Here is a 24,633-nt window from a genome sequence, read left to right on the forward strand (position 1 = left end):
AGGTTGATGTCTCGGCTTGTCCTCCTGGTGGTTTGACCATGGCTCCGGAGGGTTAGGGAGGAGAGGCTCCCGAAGGGTAGGGCCCCTCTATCCAAGTTGACCAGGGGATGAGGCGGAGACTATAACTCGTGTCGTCGCAGTATGTCTTTTGCTGGGACTCCTGTCGCTGGTTGAGGAGGATTTGCATGAGCATCTCTATGTTGTGTTGGGTTACATCCATACGCTCCATGATTTATTGTCGATTGCTTTGCATGAACTCCAAGGTCCAATCCCATGAATCAATTTTCAGATCTAACTCTATCGAGGTCATGAGTAGCTTAGTGGTTGCCATGGCCACCGCATTTTGTTGTCAAGATGTTGAAGCCCATGTGATCACCATGATCCACAGCTGAATACTGATTTGCACTGATACCAATTGATGAGAATCGACTTAATCCAATCCGCAACAATCTTTAGACATTTTAGACAGACCTTATGAGAGCAATTTTGGAAGATCTACCTATTGGAGCCTCTTGACATTTGGATATTTTATTGCTCTTAAAGGGAGTCAAGTTGGCCTATTTGATCTTGAGATCCATAGAGTGGCCAAAGGTCAGAAAAGTGGTTTGGGAGAGTTTGCAGGAAGTTATGCGAAAGGGTAGATAATCGAGAAAAAGAGAAGAGGAAGGAGAGGAGGCCAGTTCTTAGGGACAAGGCTGGTGCGGCCAGATGAGGGGAGATTTGGCGACTAAGACTGGCGACCTAGGAGAGGTCGATGCAAGGAGGAGGGAAGTAGGATTTGGAAGAAGAAGGAGCTCAAGCTCTAGCTCAATTACTCGATAATTCAAATGGGTACGCACCATATGTTTTAAAAAGTTGGCCACCCAGACGAACCAACTTGACCCAGTGGCTCACTAAATACAAAGTGACTCCAATTAATAAAGCACAGTCGGCTAACCCGAATCAACACCAAATGTAATGAAATAAATAAAGCAATAAAGGAGACCCAAGTTGGGTCAGCACTCAAGGCTCGAGACAGTCCAGTCGGTCCGCATCAACCATTTACTTAGTAATGTAGTAAGGCTGTATGGTGACTGGTAAGTAGTATGTTTTAGTACCAAAATATATCTGTACTTGGAAAGTTGGAATACCACAATCTTGTCTGGTTTACTAGATATTTTGCACTCCGACTCTCTTCCACAGCCTTTAACAACGGAGATATAAATATCAGTATATTTTTATACATAAAATGAGATACCAGTAAGTTTCACTGTTCTGTTGGTACCTTGCCACTTGTTGATCTTCTTTTATGCTGTTGAAACATGAATAGCTGCTCTTTTTTCTAGGAATAAAGATTATTATTATTCTGTAATTTTCCGTGCAAGGCTCAAGGGTATACATTTATAGGCCTTCCTTCTTGTCCAGGGTGGTTTTATTTCAGATGACATTCAGCTATTAAACTACAAGTTTGTTTCAATTGTATCATTTCTTCACATAATTTTTGTCATTATATTCCACGGCATCTCTGGACTTTTTTTTTTTTTTTTATACTTTTGCCTACCGTGTCAACAGTTTTTCAACATGGATGTCCTTTGGGCACCTACACTGTGAACACAGATAGATAAAGTCCCATTGGTCTTTCTGCAAGTTTCTGTTCTCATGGCTTAAAATTATGCTGGCAATCCCTTGAAACATTCTGAGGACTTAGTAGCAATATTGGCTTACAATAAATCTTCTCTGGTTTTCCTTGTGACAGTTGCAGGAGACTGGTTCAGAAAATCTTATCCAACTCTCATGGCAAAATGGTGGCGGCGAGGGGTCTAGCGCCGGCCAGAGTGACCCTCAACATGAGGGGCTCTTCCAACCCCTGGGTTGTGAACCTTCTCTGCAGATTGGGTAATTATTGTCTTGCTAAATGCAGCAGCAGATCCATAAATGGCTATATGCTGGTTTACACTCATCTGCGTCGTGATCTTCGTTCTGCAGGTATCACCCAGCCTGCATAGATCAGTTGAACAGTGGAACAACCTCCCAGCATATAAATGGCTATGTCCCTGGGTGGATGTGATGTATTCTGAGACTACTGAGGTACTTGGACTTGTTACTTAATTATATTTTCCGGTCCTCATTCTCCTAATGGTGATAACAGTGCTTCAATCTTCCTCTCTTGGACTCATCTGGGAAATAAGAAATAAATTGAGGTCTGTATCTGATGTATCAATATACGTATATACGTTTGTAGGGTTGACGGATGGTTTTTCGAGTTATGTAATATTAATGGTCGTGTGATTTTCAGTAGCGGAGAATAAATAAGACAGATCAATTTAATCTCTTACACGATGCATAAACTTTGGTTTCCTTCTTGTATTTCATTTTTATTGTCGTCTAGTCAAGTACTGTTATAAACTAATCAATGTGCTTGCTAGCTACTCTATTTTTATTTTTTTTTCTAGATTAGTTAACAGTATTTTGCCTGCTCTGAGCTTAGAGCACTTTTATTGAAAAAGTGAATACTGTTTAAGCCACCTATCTCATACTTAATGATATGCTTTGGGGCTCAGGGCTCTTGTGTATATAGTTGTCATTTTTTGTTTGTTAGTTTGAATACGAGTGCTGTTCCTGCTTCATGCATCCATCTTAAATTGCTAAATGCCATCATGCTATAGCTTACACTCCATGTTACTCTACTCCAGAGGAAGGAATGTCTTCAACTGTATGTCTATTTTTTTAATCTTATTATGTTTGCTCTCATATTCCACAACTTTGATCAATTACTCCCATTACTTTTTGGAGGCTTTTACTATGGATCGTACTATCTTCATTTTGATGTCCAGAAATGGTGTGATGAAAAGTTATCCAGGGAGTTGACCATTTTGGCGATCCCAATCTTGCATCCAATTATGTTGCATACTAATAGGTGTGAAAATGTGGTCTGACTCGGACTCGTATCCAGCCCCCGTTTGTGAGACCCTACATGATTACATCGTACTGCTGATCCTAAGAGCTTTTGACCAAACTATGGGAATAGTAGTTGTGAAGTAGTTTTTCTTTTTTCTTTTTTCTTTTTTTTTTAAAAAAAAATAAAGAGTGTAGTAACGAGTACTCTTTTTAATACTCTGTGACATCTTGTGGAATTCTAAGGACATGCATTTAAAAAATAAAAATAAAAAGCCTCTAGATGAAATCACTCTCAATTAAAATCTATGTTTATTATCTGGATTGCGTTTGCATTTAGATTGGTATATGTATGTTTGAAGGATTGGTATATGTATGTTTGAAGGATTCATCGGTGAGAAGGAAGGAAGGAAGGAAGAGGAATCTTAGTACGTACGAGTGCCACATGGTTTTAAGCTCACCCGTACGTACTTGTCTTCTCCTTTTCTTTTCCTTTTTTCCCGCGACCACCTGCAAGCTAAGCCTAAGCTCACAGTCACAGGGAGAGATGGGGGAGGGGAGGAGGAGGACGGGAGGAAGACAGTGAGTAAAGACGAGGGGTAACAGGCTACGAGCCGAATCGGTGGCCGAGGTTGATGGAGGAGGCTCTGTGAATAGGCTGATGGGCTTCCCTTACGAGAAAGACACGTTTCGACTACCCACCGGTCCCTCAATCTTCTGGTACGGGGTCCCACCTCCAAGTTGCCCACATAAAATAGAATATTTGCGTCCGTCTTAGGATTTTCAACTCTTCTCTCCCAGTAAAAAATTCTTTTAGTTTTCTAATCCATATAAATAGACTTTTCATTTATCAAATTATAAATTCAATTTTTTTATTGATTTAGACTAATTTATCTTTTTAATCTCGATGCCCATATTATTAAAAATTAGAGCATATCTTTTAGATGCGTGGTATTTTTTTTTTTTTTTTGAGATCTTGATGTGTACATTGTTGAAAATTGTAGCGCATATTATTAAAAATTATATATAAGTGATACGTATATATTACATACGTGATGCGTGTTATTTTCTTTTTTTTGACATTAGAGCGTACTTTTGTATAAACGGTACGTATAAATTACATAAGTGATATGTTGTTTTTTTTTAAATCTTAATAAATTTTTTTAAAATTAGAATGTTCATTTTGTATAATTAATGCATATAAATTACATAAGTTATGCGTTAGGTTTTTGGGAGACGACAGTCCTTTTGAATTTTATTAGTTATAAAATAAAATAAAAAAAGCTCAAAATTATAATTATAAAACTCAAAGTCTTTTTGCTACAAATTATCTCTCACTAAAAATATCATAAAAATTAACTTAAAAAATATTGATTTAATATATAAATTCAAATTAAATTGTTATGCTTTCTTATAAGTATGGAATACATATTAATGTATATTTGAGTAGAAATGAGAAAGGTAGTGGATGGGTGGTAGGAGAGAGAATAGATAGGTGGAAAAATTAAGTAGAAACTTATATAGTTTGTAAAACAAGATAGGTAAGAGGGAAAAGAGTGGGGAGAATATTTTTAAAATAACTTTAGTTAAATCAAGGGTAAAGTTATAATTAGGTGAAAGCTTATGCCTATAATAATTTGAATAGTAATTTTATTTTAAAGTAGGAACAATTTGATGTTTATGCCTATAATAATTTCAATAGTAATTTTATTTTAAAGTAGGAATATTTTGATGTTTGGTTATAAATTTTTAATAGTAATTTTTAAAAGAAAAATAACTCAGAAAGCATTGAAAACATCAAACAGCCTAGGATTCATCGGTCAATAACACAAGATTAAAAAAAAAAAAGGTTAAGTGCTTAAGGTTTTATATAATTGAAGAGATGAAGTATGGTAAGGTAAAACAGAATTAACCTAAGAAAGAAAAGAAAAGAATCTGGCAGTGGTGGTAGTGGTGGGTGGGGGGTGTTGGTATATAAGCAATAGGCCCAAGATGCCACAGAGTCAGGAGAATCCTACGACCCTTTCCAGCAATGGAACTGGAGCACTGCTCACCAAATAATTATTTGGAAACTGTGGAAGGAAACACGGAAAAGACCACCGTATCTGTGTCTCTGAGTTCTGAAAATAGAGTTACCTAAGGTCAGGAGGCGAGAAGAAGTGGAGAAGCCAAACCTTAATATAAGCAATATTGCAAGGATTCTAATGGCGAACACCCCTCACTCTCTCTCTCTCTCTCTCTCTCTCTCTCTCTCTCTCTCTCTCCCTGACATGGACACGTTTCGACTACATATAGGCTGACCAGTCTCTCTGTCACTTTCTCCTACAGTTTCTAACCACACCTGGAAAGGTTGAATCTTCCGTTGCTTGCTTTTTGCCTTTGGTTTTCGGAGGAGGATCATCGCACTCACACTCACACTCGCAAAGGCCATGGCTGTTTAATTTCTTTCTTTTTCTTTTTCTTTTCCCTCTCTCTTCTTTCTTTCACTGTTTGTTTGGTTGGTTTCTTTTTCTAATGAGCTCACTTATGCACATAGAACACTTGATAAGACTGGTATTAGGAGTTCGTTATGAAAGATTTGTACAGGATTTAACCGTTCTTGACCCACTTCTTAACCATCACACACACACACACACGGTTGGTTACATACAACATACTCTCCACCAATCCCTATTGATGGCACCACCCCCCCGACCCATGCTTTCCATCTTCCACATCATCAGCTTACCACCCCACACGTCATTTTACTCGCCACTTCCCCCGGGGCCCCACTCCCCAGCCCTCATGGATGGCTAATTCGTAAATAGGAGGAACCGGACGAAACCTCCGTTGGGATTAAATCGGGCCCGTCCATTTCCCCTTCGCTGGGCTGCTAGTGACGAGTGGGCCCCGATCCGCTCCTCGTACAACCCGATCGGCTCCCATCGGCGCGCCTGAGCCGCATGCCCTGCAGTAAGGGGCGAGCCAATGGAAGCGGGCCACGTCAGCGTAAAGTTGCCTCGGCCAATTGTAGATCGACAACGCCCTACGTTAAAACCACCCCGGTTTGTACAGACCTCTTGAGTCTTGCCCACACTACCCCCCCTCGTCCTCCCTCCCCGCCTGCCTACAAATCCCCCCTCCTCCCCCAACCCTCTCTCTCCCTCCCTCCCTCCCTCCCAGATCGCGAAAAGGGCGAGGGACCAGACCGGAGCCGCCGGATCCTTACCGGATTTGGCAATAATCTCGGTACCTTGGGCTCAGATGGGGAGGGGGCGGGTGCAATTGAAGCGGATCGAGAACAAGATCAATCGCCAGGTCACCTTCTCGAAGCGGCGGTCGGGGTTGCTCAAGAAGGCGCACGAGATCTCCGTCCTCTGCGACGCCGAGGTCGCCCTCATCATCTTCTCCGCCAAGGGGAAATTGTACGAGTACTCCACGGATTCCAGGTGATCATCATCATCCACACCGTCATCCCCTTCTATCAATTACTCCCCTTCGATTCCTCCTAATATGAGTATCCTCCTCGTACGTGGATTCGCGCATTCCCTATCTCTTCTTGCTGAATCTTTTGTTTTGTTTTCCATTTCTGGATTTCGTTCCGATGTTTCGATGGTCGGGTTCGCAACTTGCCTTTTATGTCCAGTTCATATCTTGTTCCATCGACAGCGTACAGCGTTCCCCCCCCTTCCCCCGGCTGTTTCCTTTTTTTCTCTCATATTCGTATTCTATTCATTTAACCTTTTTTTCTTTTTTTCTGGCAATATATTTAATATTTTAATAAATACAATATCTGGAGGCCGTGCCAACCCCCCTTCCCCCGGGCAGTGTACTAAATGGACGCGGAAATGCCTAGAAACCAACCAACTCGCAACTTTTTAATTTTGGTTTCCGTATTATTACGAATTATTATTATTATTCACAAATCTTTACAAAGAGTTAGCATAATGCGTCGTGAATCCAGTAATAACCAAAAGGAACTTCCAAGACTGCGATGGTTCCCATGGTGTTTTTATACTTGGTTGCATGAATTTACTGCAGCTGCGGTACTTGCCAGCCACTGATTCGATGCCAAAACTGGCTAAAACTTTTCTCACTTTTTTGTACTGCTGAACTTATTCGCGAGAACTCATGACTACAAGAATTTCCAGCAGCCAGTGCTGCGGAGGATCAGTATATATTTTTACTAGAGCACCGGTACGCGTATAGCTACGCCCAGTTTAATTTCATGAAGAAATTAGTTCATTTGTCCAGCCTATATAATACAGCTTATTATGATCTATTAGCAGTTACAGAGGACTGTAGATTTAGAGCTCATGTTGATTATGTTTATTTTTTTCATTGCACAGTATGGAGCAGATTCTTGAACGTTACCAGCGCTACTCACATGCAGAAAGAGTCCTCTCAGAAGAGGATCCTAAATCACAGGTAGAAAAACAACAGTTGATGTGAAGAACTCAAAGTCTGTCTCATCTTTCCAAACCCATCATGCTAATGAAATATCTCCATTTTGCCTGAATTATTTTGCCACAGGAAAACTGGTGCCGTGAATATGGCAAGCTCAAGACTAAGGTCGATGCTTTACAAAAGAGTCAAAGGTAATGGAAATGGCGGGTGTTGAAATAACTGCGCAGGTTATACAAGGCCGATATGTGATCACGGATTTTTATTATATTTATGTTTAGGCATCTTGTCGGGGAACAACTCGACTCTTTGACGATGAGAGAACTGCAGCAACTGGAGCAACAGCTTGATACTTCTTTGAGAAGAATTAGATCAAGAAAGGTGAATCAAACACTTGCATGCTTGGCAAATTTTCTGACTCACTTTGGGTGTAACATGTTATACTTTTTAATGCTTTGTCATATATCTCTTGTAGAATCAACTTCTATTCGATTCGATTGCTGACCTCCAAAGAAAGGCAAGCCACTCTCTTTCTGGATTATCTATTGTATGACATGAATTCCACAGTTTCTTGGATGCTTCATTAAGCTAATGATACAATAATATATGACTAGCTTTTCCTTTGGATGGTCAATAGTTTCCTCTGACTGTTGGAATATTGGACATTCTTTCATTTTCAGAGAGTAGTTCTAGTTTTAAACTTTTAATGGGCTGTTTGGTTGTAAACGATGGGTAGTAACATCATCTTATTCTTTTATAAGACATGTTTTTCAAATTTAGAGGTTTATAAAACTAGAATAAAAATTGTTAATTCAGTATATATATAGCGGATGGATGGAGTATACCCAAACGTGTAATCTTGTGATTTGATGTTACTGTTTATATTTTCTAATTTCTTTTTACCATCCAATATAATTTCCTAATTTCTCATGTTGAAACTATTTATTCTATAGGAAAAAGCTCTGCTAGAGCAAAACAGCGTTCTGGGCAAGGTAATGTTTGCTTTCGGATCTTTAATACAACCTGATCTTTAACTGCGTTATAAATCTTGGTTTTTGTTGCATTTTCCAATCTCCGAACAGCTCATGGAAAATGAGAAGGCTAAGTTGTTAACCCACCATGCATGCTGTGAGCAGCAAAACCAACGCCAAACGTACTCCTCTTCCCCACCTCCACTCGCTGATGAAGACTGCCTTCCGACCTTAAACATTGGGTACCTTCCTTCCCATAAATTTCCTTGCGTTAATTTTGTCATTTATTGCACTTACAGTCTATACAAGTCTGCTGCTAGTCTTTATGTAATATCACTGAATTGCCGCTGTTGAACTGCTTTGTTGTTCTTTGTCGTCATGCTTTTCCATGAAACGATGTTTTATTAATCCAAATACTAATACTTGCATAGAACCCTTTATAGGATCGAAAGGTAACTTTAAGCTATAATTCACGGCGCCCTTAGATAACTATTTTCATAACATGATTCTTAACTCTTGACATTCAAGACTCGTGGATTCTCCGGTGCCTTGGCCTGTGTCGGAAAAGACTAGCCCATGAGCTCATTTTTTGGGCCCTTGGCCAACGTCCTCAAAACATAACACCTCGATAAACTCTTGATCTGCTGGGTTGCAAAATGGGGGATGTCCCTGAGTAGTAGGTTGAACATACGTTGCAATGCAGCGGGCATCGGTCATGAGTATCCTGAAATCCTTGACTCTTTATTTTTGACTTCAACTAAGATTGCACTTAGAAATCCTGTTTACATTTTCTTTTTCTTAGCTGGTGATATGAAAACAAACCCCAAAAAGTTTAATAGTTGTGACACAAATTGTCGGCTTTCTTACTTGCAAACGCAGGACATACCAATCAAGAGTTGCGTCGGAAGAGTCTGAGGTTGTGCAGCCCCCCGTTCCCAGGATGAATAGCGGCAACCTGCCTCCATGGATGCTTCGCATTGCAAATGGATAGACGAGAGCTGCGCTCTTGTGAAAGGCAAGAAAAGAAAAAAGAAAAAAAAAGAAAAAAAAGAAAAAAAGACGATAATATTTAGCCTACACTTGCAGCCTTCACAGCCCACCATCACATATCCATTGAATGGATCTATCTATTCTGGTTGTAATAGTTTAATTCTCTTATATAGATGCTCTCTCTTGGTCGATTCTTTTTCCCCCCCTTTTTTTGAGAAGCGTGACGTATTAATAACTAGGTGGGTTTTTTTTACGACCTTGGCTAGATGTCAATGTTTTGCTCAGGTTGTATGATATTATTATAGACGGTGAAGGCCGCTAAATGTGTAGGGACTTCATCCTTGTCAAACTGGCTTTTTACCAGACTACCTACATATTATTGAGTTAATTCAGTGGAACTCTCTTTCTTGATGTTGTTCTCTATCCTCCTCCTTATCACTAATCCCTTTCTATTTTTTAGGGACAGAGCTTGGGAATGGGAACAAATTCCTTCACAGTGGCTAATCTTAGGGGCAGCGCAAGTTAACTCACAATTAGATGGCATAGATAGAAGCCACCATCTATATTACCATGCTCCATGCTTCGAGCTCAGGAAGCCCTAGTCCAATTCTCACCCAACGTAATGCCCAAAGTTTAATGCAATATAGCCCCAACGTAGGACGACCTCGTTCTCACATACTAAATTATTTCTTATTTTAAAATATAATTTTTTTTTTATTTTAGATAACAGCTAAATGTTTTAATAGTTGAATGCAAGTATTATTTATCAAAATTTTATTTTATATTATACACCAACTCAATATCTAATATATCACATTAATCTACTTTATATCAAATCAAAATATATAATTTCATAAAAAATAAAATATTTTTTTTATTTTATATTACATCAAAAATAATTATTATAACATCATGTCAGAATAGTAGTTAATATATAAATAATTATTTTTAGAATAGATCTCGTATTTTGGTAGGATATTTCTACTGCAACGCTATTGCACGTCCGAACAAAAAGTAGGCACTCTTATTCTTTTTTTATAATTTATTGACTAGTTTATATATTATTTACAGACTAGGTAAGGAGGCAACGGCTCTCTATACATATTATTATGTCACGTAAATATGCCAACTCTTTCAAACATATAGACCACAATGGACCATGCAAAGCCAATAATTATACCTGCGGCAATAAGATGAAAATAAAATAAAAATCAAGAGAAATTGGAATTAATTCTTCCAACTTTCATACTCCAGTACAGATACATATTTCTATCTCAATAGTATTACAATTTTGTAGCCAATGCGATAGTATTAAGTTGGTTAAAAAGGGCTTATGTTATATTAAGTATTTTTCGTATATGAATTTTAATGACATTGATTTAATTAAAATACTATTAATTTTTATTTCTCTCTCTTAAAAGAAACATTATTACAAGTTTGTGGGCAATCATCCAATTGATAGACAAAAAATTGTTCTCCCGATCTACTCATAATCATTCTGCCCCCATGCCATGCCATGCCATGCCATGCCATGCTTTACAACCACAAAACAATCTATCCAACCACGGTTCCCACAATTCAAGCGTGGCTCTATCAATCTAGAGCAACACTTTGATGCCTGCCACTGCCACTGCCACTTTGAAACATGGAGCCCACCCTCGCATTCGATTATTTATTTATATAAGTATAATATATATATATATATATATATTATTGGTTCGTTATTAAGGGGTTGGCTATCTAAGACCCCTAAAGAAGACCCCTAAAGAAAGAGCAGTAGATTTGTACAGATCCAAACGACAACTACTGTTACTACTACAAGGACAAGCTCCATGGTGGAGCCCCAAGCCAGTTGTGTCTTCCTCCTCCTTTACCTTCACCTTCCACTCCTCTCCCTTTTCTTCTGCTCTTCCTTCAAAACTAAATCTAACTCTTAAGACCATGGGCAAGCCAAGCACAAGATTGCCCAGCTTCTGCTTGAACCGCATTGCGACGCGTGTCAGAGTCCGGTCGCCGCCGGTAGACCCGAAGCCCGACTCGACTGATGTCGAGACTCCTCCTCCTTCTTGCAATGGAGAGAAGAAGGAGCAGGAGAAGGAGAAGGAGAAGGAGAAGGAGGTGGAGAGTGTCGGTAGAAAGGTGATGGTGGTGGTGGACTGGAGCCAGGAGGCCAAGACTGCGTTACAGTGGGCATTATCGCACTCTTTGCAGAGTACTGATACGATTACTCTGATCGACATCATCAAGCCTTGCAAGAATGGTGAGCTTTAGATTCTTCTGTTCTCTCTTTAGATTCTTCTGCTCTCTCTCTCTCTCTCTCTCTATCTTTTAAATTTTTTTAGATGGTTTATAGAAGAATATTTGAAGAAGGTTTAGTTAATCTTGTGAGTTTGTTTTTAATTTTTCTTTTTTCTTTTTTTGTTGAAATGGCAGGTGGTGAGCAACCAAGAAAGGATGGAGATAGAGATCCAAAGGAGTACCAGCTTCTGAATGCTATGAAGAGCATTTGTCAATCAAAAAGACCCGAGGTAAGAACTATATATAATATGATCAAGCTCCAAAATAGAACGATTACATTTGGACTATGCCAATTGTAAATATTTTATTCACGATCATAACTCAACTCTGTTTGGCGACAAAACACTTTACAAACATTCTCCAAAAAAGATATATAATACGGCATCATCTTGTCCATTAATACTTTCTCTTCCCATCTCATAGTTATCACTGCCAATAGATAGATAAGACTGATGACATATTAAATGTGTTTGTGGGCATAGCATTATTCTCAATAATTACTGGCAAACCTGCAAAAGTTTATTGCCAGGCTTCAATGTATGTAGGCCAAATTGTGTATGTGGGCACCATAGAAGACATGGGGAAAAGGTAGAAACAGCACCTTCTTTTACCCTCTTTTCCCCCTTCTGTGCTGGCCAACCATCCTCTTTTTGCTGTTCAACTTCTGGCCCAGCTTCCTCAAGGCTCTCGGCCATAGTTGATCATATCATTGTCTCCTTTAATTATGGCATGTACATAAATATAAGAATTATATGCATTTTATCCGATTATTCCAATAAACTTTTATTTGTATCATCCCGTCAAAGATTAACAGTGAGAATATTTTTCTGTTAATTGTTTAACTATTTTAACCTTTATGTTATCTGAAACGAAAAGGAGTGATATAAAATAAGCAAAAGATAAAAATGATTTCCACAAAGAAAATATTATTTTTCTGAATAATTAACACACCCCCTCAAATTGTGGGGCAAACTACTCGCACGAAAAAACTATATACACCATAGTAGATATATCATATCTTAATTGTATCTCGATTAGAAAATCGGATGATTAACTATCTCCTTAGTTAGTAATCTAAGAAGAGAGTGTTGTTATATGTACAATAAAATAAAAGGCATTTAAACTCTTTGATCTCAATCCAGCAAAGTCTGGCAACTTGTGTCAGGTCCATGTCGAGATCTCTCTGGTGGAAGGAAAGGAGCGAGGACCGACCATCGTGGAAGAGGCAAGAAAGCAAGGGGCCTCCCTCCTCGTCATGGGCCAAAAGAAGAGGTCGATCACTTGGCGATTGTTACTGATGTGGGTCGGCAATAATAATCTCGTCGGAGGCGGTGGTGGCGGCGGCGGCGTCGCCGATTACTGCGTACAGAACGCTACGTGCATGGCTTTAGCCGTGAGGAGGAAGAGCAGGAGAGGAGGAGGATACGTGATCACCACCAAGAGACATCGAGATTTCTGGCTCTTGGCCTGAGTTCTGCGTGCAGAAATAATGGTGATGTTAGATGTGTTTGGCTTCCGTTTCGTTTGTAAGTAGTTGAGAAGAAGAGTGAAATGTGATACATATGTATTGGTTTTGTTATAGATAATTAATCCGTTGTTGAGATTGTTCTTGTATGACGACTGACGTGATGTATTGCTTCCTAATAAAATGAATAAAACCAGATTTTGATCCATATATCTATATAGTACAACTTTTTGCATGTTTGCACCAATGAATTCCCTCATTTAGATTTTGTCAACCTGCCCACTATGTTAATAAAAGGCTTAAACTACTGGAGAATACTTCAGAAATATTTGCATTTAATGCTCTATCTTGTTCGTTTTTAATATTTATAAATTGTACTCTATTTTTTTTATCAAATATCTACATAATACGCGATGGGTTATGTGGGACTAAACCCTAAGAATTCACTAGGGCTCCCAAGCAGAGGGAGCTACTCTCTTCAAATCTATCATTCATGCCTTACCTGTGTGGAGAAAAGTACAAGGCTTTCCTCTACGCAAAAGGGAGAAGTTCTCCGATCACCACCTACTTAATTGGAATTGATGTTTGACCGCCTGCTTGCTATGGTGGTTTAGGTACCCTCAATCGTTGTGATGCCCAGACTGGTCTGGTTAGGCCTAAAGCTATGGGTTTACTTAATAAATATGATAAGCTATGAGTCAATCTCATGCAGGCTAAGTATGGCAAGGTTAATGTTTGGAAACCCCTTGAGTGATTGTTTTAAAAATCTATCATCTATAAGCATCTATTTGAGTCCCTCGTTACTATTCGTATCGAGCATCTTCTTGTGGTTCGAAAATTTGGGACACTTAACAGGTCCAGTTTCGGTTTGGTTAGTCCTTAGTGAGTTTAGTTGTTCCTTGCCTCTACTCTCTTTCTTATTAATGATGTTTAGTTATTTATTAATTGGATCGTGTTCATGTTTGGATAAAGTTTCCGATCTGAACCCAAGGTTTGGTCGCTTTCCCTATCACAAGCCAACAATTGCTTCCATTTCTGGTTACGTAGTTAAGACTAGAGTGGGTAGTAGAAATTCCCTGATAGGTTGGCCATTACTTTGAAGGTTGCCCCCCTGCTCCTAAAATTAAAATGTTATAATAGAAGGTTGTTTGGAATCCTAGTTGCACAGCTTGGCAACCACAACCACTTAGTCATTGTGCAAAATGGAGGCTGAGTCTGTTAGCCACCTCCTACTTGCTTGCTCTTGGGCAAGTGAGCTATGGAAGAGCATAGAACAAGATATTTGACTAGCTTAGCATGTCGATGACTAGATTAGGGAAGACCCAATTAATGACAAGGATGTTGCTGCTCTCACTTGGTTCATAATCCGTCAGGGGCTATGGTAGCTTTGGAAGAACAGTAATGAAATTATTTTCCAACAGAAAAAAAATAAATCTACTGTCAATCAAGTCCTCGATCCAAAGGACCTTTCGGCACTAGCTCTCGAATCATTTCTGCAGGAAGACCAAAATTCTAAAGTCAGGTGGGTGCCCCCCCCCCCCCCCCTAAGGAAGAGGTTGTCAATCTCAGTTACAATGGCTCCTTCTCTGCCTAGGACTTCACTGCCAGCGCTGGGATATATTGCATAGAAAGCATCATGGTTGGCCTCTCTTTTCCTTGGTCTATACCGTAAATGTCGCGATAGCTATTGATTCCATGCATGCTGAAACTCTAGCCATCAACTGACTAGTTAGCCAATTTTAGATCGAGAGCAGGGATTCTCCATTATATGGGTTGACTCTGTTCTCAATTCTTTACTCAGCTCGAAAAACAGAGGTGTGTTTTTTCTAATGAAAAAAGTTAAAAAGATGTTCTGCTTGTCTATCCAAAATGGAGGTTAGGACGTAGGGGGTTAAGAAAGTTTGTGATCGACAACATCAAGGACCCAGGAGAAAGAGCAGCAGGAGTTTCTCGACCATCCCAAAGACGAAGCCTTGCGCTTGTTGAAAGAGAAGATATATCAGAAGTGTTCACCTCATGAAGCCGGTTGACCAAGTAGTCCTCCTAACCGGAGACCACTCCTACCCGTGGCCCACGTCCGCTTCTGTTGGACGATGACGGCGCCGGACGCCGGTCCGACGGCAACCTTCGAGATAAACCCAAGATAGTACTTTCATAATCTCTGGGCTAAAAGACCCCATTGGCTACTAATTAATCCAGGATTATGATATCATGCGTCGTCTTTCGTATATGTTGAAGTCGTGGATTCACAGTTCACTTGACAAATGTATTAAGATATTCTTACATATTTAGCCTAAAATTTGCCACACTAAAGTTTCAGTGAGCTAGTTGTTTGCAGTACACCATCCAAATTCTTATAATTAATAACGTTTGACAATATGTTCATTTCGGAGCGCACATCACTTTATATTAGATAAGCCACCAATATTATTAATATTATAGCTGAGTTGATATTTGATAGATTTCCGATCGAACAGTCGAATCACTGCATGCATGTGATTTTAGCTTATTTATTTCTTGAGACAGTCAGTTAACTTACGATCAATTAAAAATTATATTAGATATAGGTACATAGCCATAGCCATAGCCATATATAATCAAAGTACCATCCTTGGGTAAGAGAGAGAGAGAGAGAGAGAGAGAGAGAGAGAGAGAGAGAGAGAGAGAGGGAGTTGTTGGGTAAGATTGTACGTTTTAATTCATTTAATGGTCAAGTGGGAGGAAAAGCTTTCGCAAAAGTAAAGTTGCTGGGTCATCCTTCATTTAAAATAGTGAGACTTGTTGATGAAGCAAGAGACTAGAACAGAGTAGTCCTTGTCAATTAGTGACTGTTTGTCAATTATCGGAGGTAATAGATCCATAGCAACATGGTGAGGTTACTGTCTTAACTTTTAGTAGAGTTCGTAGATATCCTTGTATAAGTATACAAAGGAGGTTAACTTCGATCATATGATTAATTTGAAAGAGATTACCGTTCTGTTAATACTGTCTACCAACTATTCATTAAAATATTATAGTCGTACTATTTAAGTGACGATATAGATTCTTTTAGATAGATGGCTCTTAGAAAAATTAAAGCCTCTCTTTATGATGGGGGGGTTGAAGGTGAAAAAGTAATCGATAGATTTGAAAGCTATAAAAGAAAAAAGTTGGAAGAACGGCGGGAGTTCTCAACGACTTCGAAGACGGACCCCGTTGGGCTTCCTGAAGGAGAAGCTCGGAGGCGGAGGCGGAGGCGGAGGCGCTGACGACCTCGTTAAGCCGGTTGACCAAGCAGTCCTAAACCAACCGGAGCCGTTGATCAAATGGGACGTCTACCTGGCAGTCGGCGTCGTCCTCTCCCTCGTCTGCTTCTGCCTGGGGAGGAGTAGTTACGGCCGGACGATGAAGGCGCCGGGGAGGGGTGGGTTGTCAATGCCGAGGTCGGCCTTCGAGATTGTAATCTCTTTATCTCTGAGTCTTCTTGTTGGAGTCGTGGATTCGCTTGACATATGTATTAAGATTTTTGTTATAAATTTCGGCTAAAATTTGCCACCTTGTATGGTTTCTTCCGTGGATATTGGTTGGGTGGATATTTGGCGGAGTTTGTCATGGAAGCACTATATATTCTTTGTGGCCGATGGCAAAGTAGATGTTAATGGTGTTAGAAAAGCCCTAAGCAAGTTCTAATCATGGATTAACACCTTATATATACAAGCACCAACAAAGACAATAATGGAGACAATAGAGAGAGAGACAAGATTTACGTGGTTCGGTGATGTGCCTACGTCCACGGGCGGAGCAATCTTCTTCACTATGCAAATCCCTCACTTATAAAGAGTTTAGCAACTCTAATCACTCTCAATACAATGGTGGCTCAACCCTCATTAATGTTCTTCCAACTACTAACCCTAAAAAACCCACTTTAGTATTTATAGTCAGGTTCAGATTTGGGAATTTTTAGAGTCGCGTTCGAACGTCCTCAGGGCACGTTCGAACGCACCCAATGTTAATACAGCAAAACTCAAGGGGCGTTCGAACGCGGGAGGGGGCCGTTCGAACGCCTGCAGAAAGTCTGCTCTCGGGTTGGCTCGCGTTCGAACACGGCTGGGGCCGTTCGAACGCCTGCATCACAGACTGCTCTCTGTCTGAGCCCACGTTCGAACGCCCTCAAGACGCGTTCGAACGCACAGCACAGAAATGCTGATACAATGCTGAATATTACTGAAAACTGAATTTGAGCTAATTTTTAACATAAATAATGTGAAATATTCAACAACGCAATAATGGAGAGTCTGAGACATCTTTAGCTGCTTATTAAAAAAAGAATTTAGGCTATATACAACCAAAAAGGAAGAGGGGAGTTGAGTTAATTACATGGCAATAAATTGCGTAGATTGATTAATTAGTTTACTAAAAAGTTTTGAGAAACTATATATTATAACACGACGGTAACTTAATTTCTTTTTAGAAAGTAAGTGCAGGGCTGGTCCTACTCGAATACCATCCATTAAAGAAAACCACCGCATTGACTCCAAGTCTTCACAAAGTGCAAAGCCACTCCTTATATATACAACGAAACGAATCACCTCCTCCCATAGCCCATATACGCGGGTATTTATCCGAACTCCGAAATGGAGGGGGTTAGAAAGTTTCTACTCAACAATCTCAGCGACCCACAAGGAGGAGACGGAGGAGCAGCAATCGACGAACTGAAAGGCCAAGCCCTGCACTTCCTAAAAGAGAAGCTCGGAGAGCTACTCAATCTCCTGTACTCCCTCTACCTCGCCCTCGTGGGGAAGATCGACCAAGTCTTCCCACCGGAGACGAGGTCGGAGACGTTGGCCAGTTGGATCCACGTGGCACTCACCGTCGTCCTCCCCGTGGCCCTCTTCCTCTACTGCTGCTGCTTCCCCTGCTTATCTTTCCTCTTCGATCTCTGCCTCTCTTTCTTCCGCCTCTGCTGGTCCTGCTGCTGCTCCATCTTCCGCAGCCTCTGCTGCTGCTGCTTCAGAGGGAGGGTCAGACTGATGAGGGCGCCGGGGAGGGGTGGGATGGTCATGCGGAGGCCAACCTTCGAGGCCGACCCAAGAAGCTATTTTCGTGATCTCCGGGCTAATAGACCACTTATCTACTAATAGTTAATTGATGTTCATAGGACTACCCAGTCGTGTGATCCTGATCCATCCTCTAGCTCTTGTGTGGTTGTTTGTAATCTGTCGATCAATATATGTTTTCTTATAAGATCTCTTGTAGTATATATACACAAGAGATTATATATCGGAACTTGGTTGTGCGTTAAAATCCAATGCTGCTATGGTTTCTTCCGTAGACATGGTGGAGCCACCAAATTATTTTTGAAGCAAAATATACTACATATGCAATGGATGTATAATGCGCACATAAAAGAGAGAATTGGTGCAAAGGTGGTGGGAATGATATTCTTTGTGTTCTTTTTTATTAAAAGAAAAACTTTTTTTATAGCCAATTGGAAGGCAAAGCTTTTCAGCAAAGTTGAAGTTCTTCACCCACCTCACTTTAAATCATGTCTATTTTTTAATAAAGCAGTGATAAAGAGTCCATACATAGTAGCTTTCTAAGAAATAAAATAAAATAAGATGATGACTTTATAAATTAGCCACTTGGGTTATAGAAAGCTTCGATACATAGATAATTTTGTAATAGATAGTAGCTGCTTTTTAAAAGAATTTAGACTCTTTAACTGTTATTTTTTTTAAATTTCAAATTATACGCTAAATGTTATCTATATTATAATACCCATTTCGTTTTTAAGAATTTTATCGAATGTCAAGTTTAGCTCATATTTTTTTTGAGAGAGTTTCTTCGGTTATCCAATCTAGGTTTTGAGTTTCGCTAATCGGAGAAGAAAGAAAAAACTAAATCATACTGTATTTTTAGTGCTCACATGGTTATAAATTATTGGAGGCAAAAAATTTCAACACTATAATTAAGTAATACATAAGGATAAAAAAAAATCATCCCTTTTGCTTTTATTATCATTAAACACTAATCTCTTCTTCCCTTTCTTTCTCCTCAAGTTTTCATCTTATCTCCATGACTCGCCTCCCTTCTAATAAAAGTTTAAGCTTGTGTTATTTATAACCATGATGCGTCTATAATGATGGCTCTAGGGATCGGATTATATACCTTGCTCAAGCTTTTTAGAATTGATAATAGAAGTTATCATTATGCGAGATTTTTGGGATAAGATAGGATTGGGCCTCCATCCACCGTATTACCATAGAATTGTCGGGCAAGTCAAAATATTTTAGCCAGTTTATGAACTCCATTTGGACTTTTGATTAGGGTTGTTAAAATAATCAAGCCGGCTCGAGCTCGACTTGATAAGGTTCAATCAAGCTCAACTAAAAAATGAGTTGAGACGAGTTTGATCTTCAAAATAGGCTCGAAAAGATTTTTAAGCAAAGCTTATTCATGAGCCAGCTCCATCAAATAAGCTCAATAAGACTCAAAATAATCATATATATAATATAAGTTAATTTTTTTACTCTAAACTATAATTATATTATATTCTACGACTTAATTGGATTATTATAACTCTGATCTATAAAATTTAGTTCTAAAATTTAATTTTATTAGTATTAAAATTTTGAATTAAGCCTCCTTTTGAGCATGATTCAAGTCTAAAATAAACTTAATTTAACTCAAGCTTGATTAACCTTGAAATTTGGTTTGTATTAATTAATGCTTAAAATTGCATCCTGATCGGCTCATTTAGGCTTGAGCTCAGCTCAAGCTCAAAATTGACTTAAAATTGTTGAACTGAAATAATATTAATTCATGCTTGATTATAGATATTGGTTCGATTAGGCTCCTACTTTTGATCATGCAAAATAATCCGAGTTTGAGTTTTTGGGCTTTCTGAGTAGATTCTGAGGCAAGTTTTCACTACTTTACATTGAATTACTGGATTGAGATCTAAAATTAGGATTGTACTCATAGAGAGAGTATAAAGAGGGAGACCATAAGAGATCAGAGAGAAACAAGGTCAATAGCGACACACCAATATTGTGGCCTCAACGAAGAGGAAGAGAGTGTATGTAATTCTTACAACTCAAAAATCATCAAGGAGCTTGCCATGTTCTTGCTCCATTCCAGCTCTTCTCAATTTGGTGATGGACGAAGCATGTAGGATTTCCCAATCTCTCGCTAAAAGATTGTCAGAGAATGAAGGGTGAAAACTATCAGACAAAAATCTAACCCAATTTGATTTTGTAATCGAATTTTGCTAGATATGAGTTAAAAGAAGTTTTTATCGATCTTAGCATCCAAATTTGTATCCTCTATCAGGATAATCATAATCTATACAGATACTATGGGTTATAAAACAGTATCCACAATCAATATCTGTATATGCTATAAATTTTACTAATATTATAAGTTTTCACCCCTAAATTGGGCTTGGGCGATGCCATGCCAGAGTCAGTTTCCTGCTGGAATTTGGTGGTCCTCTTAATAATACCTCAGAATCTCTACTCAACCATTGCATTAATTAACTCCAAGGCTTCGCAAAGTGCAAAGCCACCCCTTATATATACAACAGAATCAATCACCTCCTTGTCTATCTGAGCTCCGAAATGGAGGGGCCAAGCAAGTTTTTGCTCAACAATCCTAGCAACCCACAAGAAGGAGGAGGAGGAGGAGGAGGATTCTTTTTATTTACGAGAGCTGTTTCAGCTGTCCAACTTAATTATTGAAATGAATTAACTCAGCCCATTACTTCAGCTTAATTAGAGTCTATGAGCTCTTAAATTACTAAAAAAATAATAATAATAACCATGGTGCACTTCCCCAAATTGCTTCAACTGAATGTAGAACTCAATGAACAAGACTAAAACTGCTTTCATGGTAGACATCGAAATCTAGAGAAGAAAAGCTTTCTTGAAGTGGACTGACCAATGTGACTTCATAAGGTGGCTTAATCTGGAGGAGGAGTTGGGGCACGCTTACGAACTGAAGGAGGAGATTTAATTAATATGTACTTCATGAAGTAATGTGATGTGATCTAGAAGTAGAGTGAAGGGAAGGGGTAAGCAACCAAACTACACACTTCTTCGGCTGTTACCACATCCTTTCCACCTCCTTTCTTTTTACTCAAATATTAAACCTTCTCTACGCTTAGCTTACCAGAATTTGATCTTTTCTTTACATCAACTTAGAATAAATAAATAAATGATACGTAGAATATTAGACAAATTGCATTTTAATGTGGTTTAGATCTGAAGAAGATATTAGAACAAATGATTTAATTAAGTACAGTCAATGATTGGTAGCATTAAATATAGGTAGAGGAGTTAAATACTTAAATGAAAAATATAGGGTGTTACTTGGGGGTTTAAAGTGTAATGTTGCCATAGAATGTTTATATCAATTTATCATTTTAGTCCTCCATGGTCATTTAAATCATTCCCCAACCAACTATCATTTTAGTCCTCCCCAACATATACACACACACCAGCTCTCGGTTCTCCTGCAATCTCGTCTTCGAGCTCCGATGGCCCACGAAAACCGAGGCATCCACGTGTCTGCCGCCATGCTGCTCCTCCTCCTCGGTGTTGCGTGGTCGGCGGCGGCGGCTCGCGACTGGATGCAGCTCTCACGTGCGGAGCTCGCGCGGGTCGCCGGCTACGGGGAGGAGCCGCTCTCCACCGTCCTGGTCACCGGCGCCCTCCTCTGCAACGTCTGCTTCCTCCCCGGGTCCCACCCGCTCACATCCTACGTGGCAGGTGATCTTTCAATCTCCCTATTAGCTATTTGCATGCATCTTCCTCTCTAAATATATATTACTTCTCACTTATAAGATACAAGAAATGATATATATTAACCTTAGCTAGCTACTGCATGCTGTTCTGTTTGTGCCATTAAACTACTTCTTCATTTGAGTAGCCATTCAACGCACATCGATCAAATGCATCCAATCTATCGTATTGGTAATTAAGATATGATAACTATTAGTTCCACTAACTAAACCTTAGACTTTTGGTTTAGTTGGTTGCGCATATGTGTTTTTGATCACTTAAAACAATATATAGAACAAGCATTAGCCGTCAGAAGTGAATACAATTGTAAAATAAAAGAGTTTCGGGTAGGATTCTTGTGCTAGATGATCACTAGCTGATCAACTGGTATTTTACAGCATTTAATAAGTAAAACTCAGCTGAAACTTATTCCATCCAAATCCAATTCCACAGTACGAATTATCTATTTATCTATCTATATATATATATAGAGAGAGAGAGAGAGAGAGAGAGAGAGAGAGAGAGAGACAGATAGATTGATAGATAAGTTTTGGTTCTTTGATAGGATCATCACATCTTGTGAAGCTTTGCGGATTATCTACGTTCTATAGGATGGATAGTCTTTATCCAGGGGTTGGTGAGCAAAATAAGGTGATGTAGTGACGTACCAACTTATTGCCCTTACCTAATAATTATAGCTTAGAAGAATGTTCTAATATATATTCTTTTGGTAGAAAATTATAAATAGCATCTCATACTTTGACTATATTTATAATATAGCTCTATCTCTCTTCTTGTTCTTCTTTATTGAGTACACATCGACTTTCTAAACTTTTATAAAATACCCAAGAAAAAGAGTGAAAAAAAAGACAAAAGGAAGTAGTGAATAGTGATAATAGTTTGGGTGTGATAAATTAATCTCCAGGTGCAAAAGTAGCCGTTGTATGCGAAGGCGACGGCCATGGCGAAGAAACGAAGAGTGGTCGGGCGTACGCAACGACGGACGAGTACGGCGAGTTCACAGCCCGTCTCCCCTCCCACCTCCACGCGATCAAGCGGCTGGACGAGGATTGCACGGTCAGGGTCCTTCGGCTGCCTACGACCTCCTATTGCCAGCTCGGATCACGCCCGAGTCTCAAAGCTATCAAGCCTTCTTCGGTGGGCGATGGCGTTCGCGTGTACTCTACGGGGACCGTCCGTTTGTACGGCCACGGCCACGGCCACGAAGATATTGAACGTTCTCGGAGGTGTTTAAAGGACTCGAGAGCGACGTAGAAGAGGGAAAATTGTTCCTTTTAATTAAAGATGATTGAATTGATCTCATTATGTATGATTATATATATATACACATGAGTTACAGTGGTACACCCCTTGAGTGATTGGGCCTTGCAAACTAAATTATGAGGATAATTCTAAATAGTCATTTTGATCACCTTTTTATGACTACATTGAGGGTGAGGGTGGGTGGTGGAGGAAGAAGGGTTAATTCGAGCTTGTTGGATAGACTTTTAGGTCGGGTCGGATCCAAAACTGACCCAATATATGTTTTAGTTCAATTTTTCCTCATGGAATATGAGCGAGCTTTTGGGCCCATGAGGTTTTTGAGTTGCTATGCGCCTAACAAAATTATAACGGCACAATATCGACATATTTGTTCGAGTTTGTTCAGATGCATCAATGTCTTAATCATGCACATAGAATGTTTTATATCTATAAGAGACCCGCATAATTAAAGTGAATGTAATCAAAATTATCATCGGATATACATGATTAATATAATTGATGCACATATTTTAAAAAATCAAAGCTATGTTCAAAAACAAATCTAAATGAATTTGGATTGATTTCTTTTGTGGAGAATTCAATTAATTTCATTTGGAATTGTATTCCACTAATTTAGCAAACAATAAATTTGAATTGAATTCTATCTAACCTTATTATTTGGAATACTACCTAGAATTCATTTCAATATATTTTATTTTTCTATTATACCCTTTATCATCGATACAAATTAAGTATATACTATATATAATAACAGAAATTTGATAATGCTACATAATCTCATAAACTAACGATATATTTCAAACCAAACAATTTAGAAGCTAAAAAATAAGGAGAAAGTCGAATTACACACCTAAACTGGGGAAGAGAAGAACAGTAACATAAGAATATTTTAGAAGAGAACGTCGTTAGGGTTCCATAGAAAATATTTTATTACTTTCAAAGTCAAAACAAAAAATAAAATAAAATACCTCTCGATTGACTTTAACAATAGAATTTTCTATGTGGTTTATATATTAATACAAAAGAACTTATTCAAAAGCATTAAAGTCATTTTACATCTATACTTACTTTAACTTATATATGTATATATATATATATATATATATATATATATATAGTAATAGTAGTCATTAATTTATATTTAAAAATCACTGACTGGAACTCCGATTTTAAAACACATCTAATTTTATATGTAAATTTTAAAATAAATTAGATGTATACAAATAATTCGAGGTAGATATAAAATAATTTAGGAACTGTCGTATTCCCACAAATTATATAACCATAATAATAAGTTTGAAGAATGATTCTAATTCGTCAAAATAAAATAAAATAAAATAAAATAAAAGGAAAAAGAAAAAGAAAAAGAAAGAAGAAGTCCCACCAAAGTGGCCCCCACCGTTGGATTCTCATCTGACGCCCGACTCTTTTCATGATAACGACGCCCAACTACTTCCAATCACTTTTAAGATTCTTCCTCTGACCGGATTCTCTGCAATAGCTGATGCGGGAAATTTACTGCATTCCCATACTTACGATAATGATAAAAGATTCCTGAGACTTGCAGGGGATCCTTTTGCTCTGCTGGGTCCCACCGCCACTGTCTGGG

The 24,633-nt window shown here is 38.8% G+C and overlaps 4 protein-coding genes across 6 annotated transcripts in view; all 4 read left to right on the forward strand.

Annotated features, from left to right (window-relative positions):
• Window positions 1-2,314, forward strand: part of LOC140773022 (agamous-like MADS-box protein MADS2) — a 33,842-nt gene extending 31,528 nt beyond the window's left edge. For both annotated transcript variants that reach the window (XM_073115334.1, XM_073115335.1), the window contains exons 7-8: window positions 1,736-1,875; window positions 1,966-2,314. In XM_073115334.1, coding sequence (XP_072971435.1) covers window positions 1,736-1,875; window positions 1,966-2,047 — 222 coding nt within the window. In that variant the 3' untranslated portion in view covers window positions 2,048-2,314. The remainder of the gene's footprint in view (window positions 1-1,735; window positions 1,876-1,965) is intronic.
• A 3,694-nt stretch (window positions 2,315-6,008) lies between these two features.
• On the forward strand, window positions 6,009-9,616 carry LOC140774690 (agamous-like MADS-box protein AP1). The gene is made up of 8 exons (XM_073117778.1): window positions 6,009-6,302; window positions 7,203-7,281; window positions 7,387-7,451; window positions 7,539-7,638; window positions 7,733-7,774; window positions 8,211-8,249; window positions 8,340-8,470; window positions 9,108-9,616. The coding sequence occupies exons 1-8, from the start codon at window positions 6,118-6,120 to the stop codon at window positions 9,217-9,219; spliced, it is 753 nt and encodes a 250-aa protein (XP_072973879.1). The 5' UTR covers window positions 6,009-6,117; the 3' UTR covers window positions 9,220-9,616.
• A 1,387-nt stretch (window positions 9,617-11,003) lies between these two features.
• LOC140774691 (uncharacterized) lies at window positions 11,004-13,179 on the forward strand. Of its 2 annotated transcripts, none has more exons than XM_073117779.1 (3): window positions 11,004-11,478; window positions 11,652-11,746; window positions 12,682-13,179. In XM_073117779.1, exons 1-3 carry the CDS (start codon window positions 11,160-11,162, stop codon window positions 12,985-12,987), a joined length of 720 nt encoding a protein of 239 aa, XP_072973880.1. In that variant the 5' UTR covers window positions 11,004-11,159; the 3' UTR covers window positions 12,988-13,179. The 2 variants fall into 2 exon arrangements, with proteins under 2 accessions (XP_072973880.1, XP_072973881.1); XM_073117780.1 differs by having other exon boundaries at window positions 12,659-12,949.
• An 8,229-nt stretch (window positions 13,180-21,408) lies between these two features.
• On the forward strand, window positions 21,409-23,176 carry LOC140774539 (uncharacterized). The gene is made up of 2 exons (XM_073117571.1): window positions 21,409-21,728; window positions 22,666-23,176. The coding sequence occupies exons 1-2, from the start codon at window positions 21,497-21,499 to the stop codon at window positions 23,013-23,015; spliced, it is 582 nt and encodes a 193-aa protein (XP_072973672.1). The 5' UTR covers window positions 21,409-21,496; the 3' UTR covers window positions 23,016-23,176.
• Window positions 23,177-24,633: the final 1,457 nt, after the last annotated feature.

The sequence above is a fragment of the Typha angustifolia genome, chromosome 13 (genome assembly GCF_048772165.1).
Source record: "Typha angustifolia cultivar Huaian chromosome 13, ASM4877216v1, whole genome shotgun sequence".
Taxonomy (NCBI): Eukaryota; Viridiplantae; Streptophyta; class Magnoliopsida; order Poales; family Typhaceae; genus Typha; species Typha angustifolia.

What these genes read in the sequence shown, in the direction of transcription:
- LOC140774690 (XM_073117778.1), top strand. Translation starts at nt 6,118, where the DNA reads ATGGGGAGGGGGCGGGTGCAATTGAAGCGGATCGAGAACAAGATCAAT. An exon ending in GAGTACTCCACGGATTCCAG is followed by an intron (nt 6,303 to 7,202) that starts GTGATCATCATC and finishes TTCATTGCACAG; the next exon opens with TATGGAGCAGATTCTTGAAC. An exon ending in AAGAGGATCCTAAATCACAG is followed by an intron (nt 7,282 to 7,386) that starts GTAGAAAAACAA and finishes ATTTTGCCACAG; the next exon opens with GAAAACTGGTGCCGTGAATA.
- LOC140774691 (XM_073117779.1), top strand. Translation starts at nt 11,160, where the DNA reads ATGGGCAAGCCAAGCACAAGATTGCCCAGCTTCTGCTTGAACCGCATT. An exon ending in CATCAAGCCTTGCAAGAATG is followed by an intron (nt 11,479 to 11,651) that starts GTGAGCTTTAGA and finishes TTGAAATGGCAG; the next exon opens with GTGGTGAGCAACCAAGAAAG. An exon ending in GTCAATCAAAAAGACCCGAG is followed by an intron (nt 11,747 to 12,681) that starts GTAAGAACTATA and finishes AACTTGTGTCAG; the next exon opens with GTCCATGTCGAGATCTCTCT.
- LOC140774539 (XM_073117571.1), top strand. Translation starts at nt 21,497, where the DNA reads ATGGCCCACGAAAACCGAGGCATCCACGTGTCTGCCGCCATGCTGCTC. An exon ending in GCTCACATCCTACGTGGCAG is followed by an intron (nt 21,729 to 22,665) that starts GTGATCTTTCAA and finishes ATTAATCTCCAG; the next exon opens with GTGCAAAAGTAGCCGTTGTA.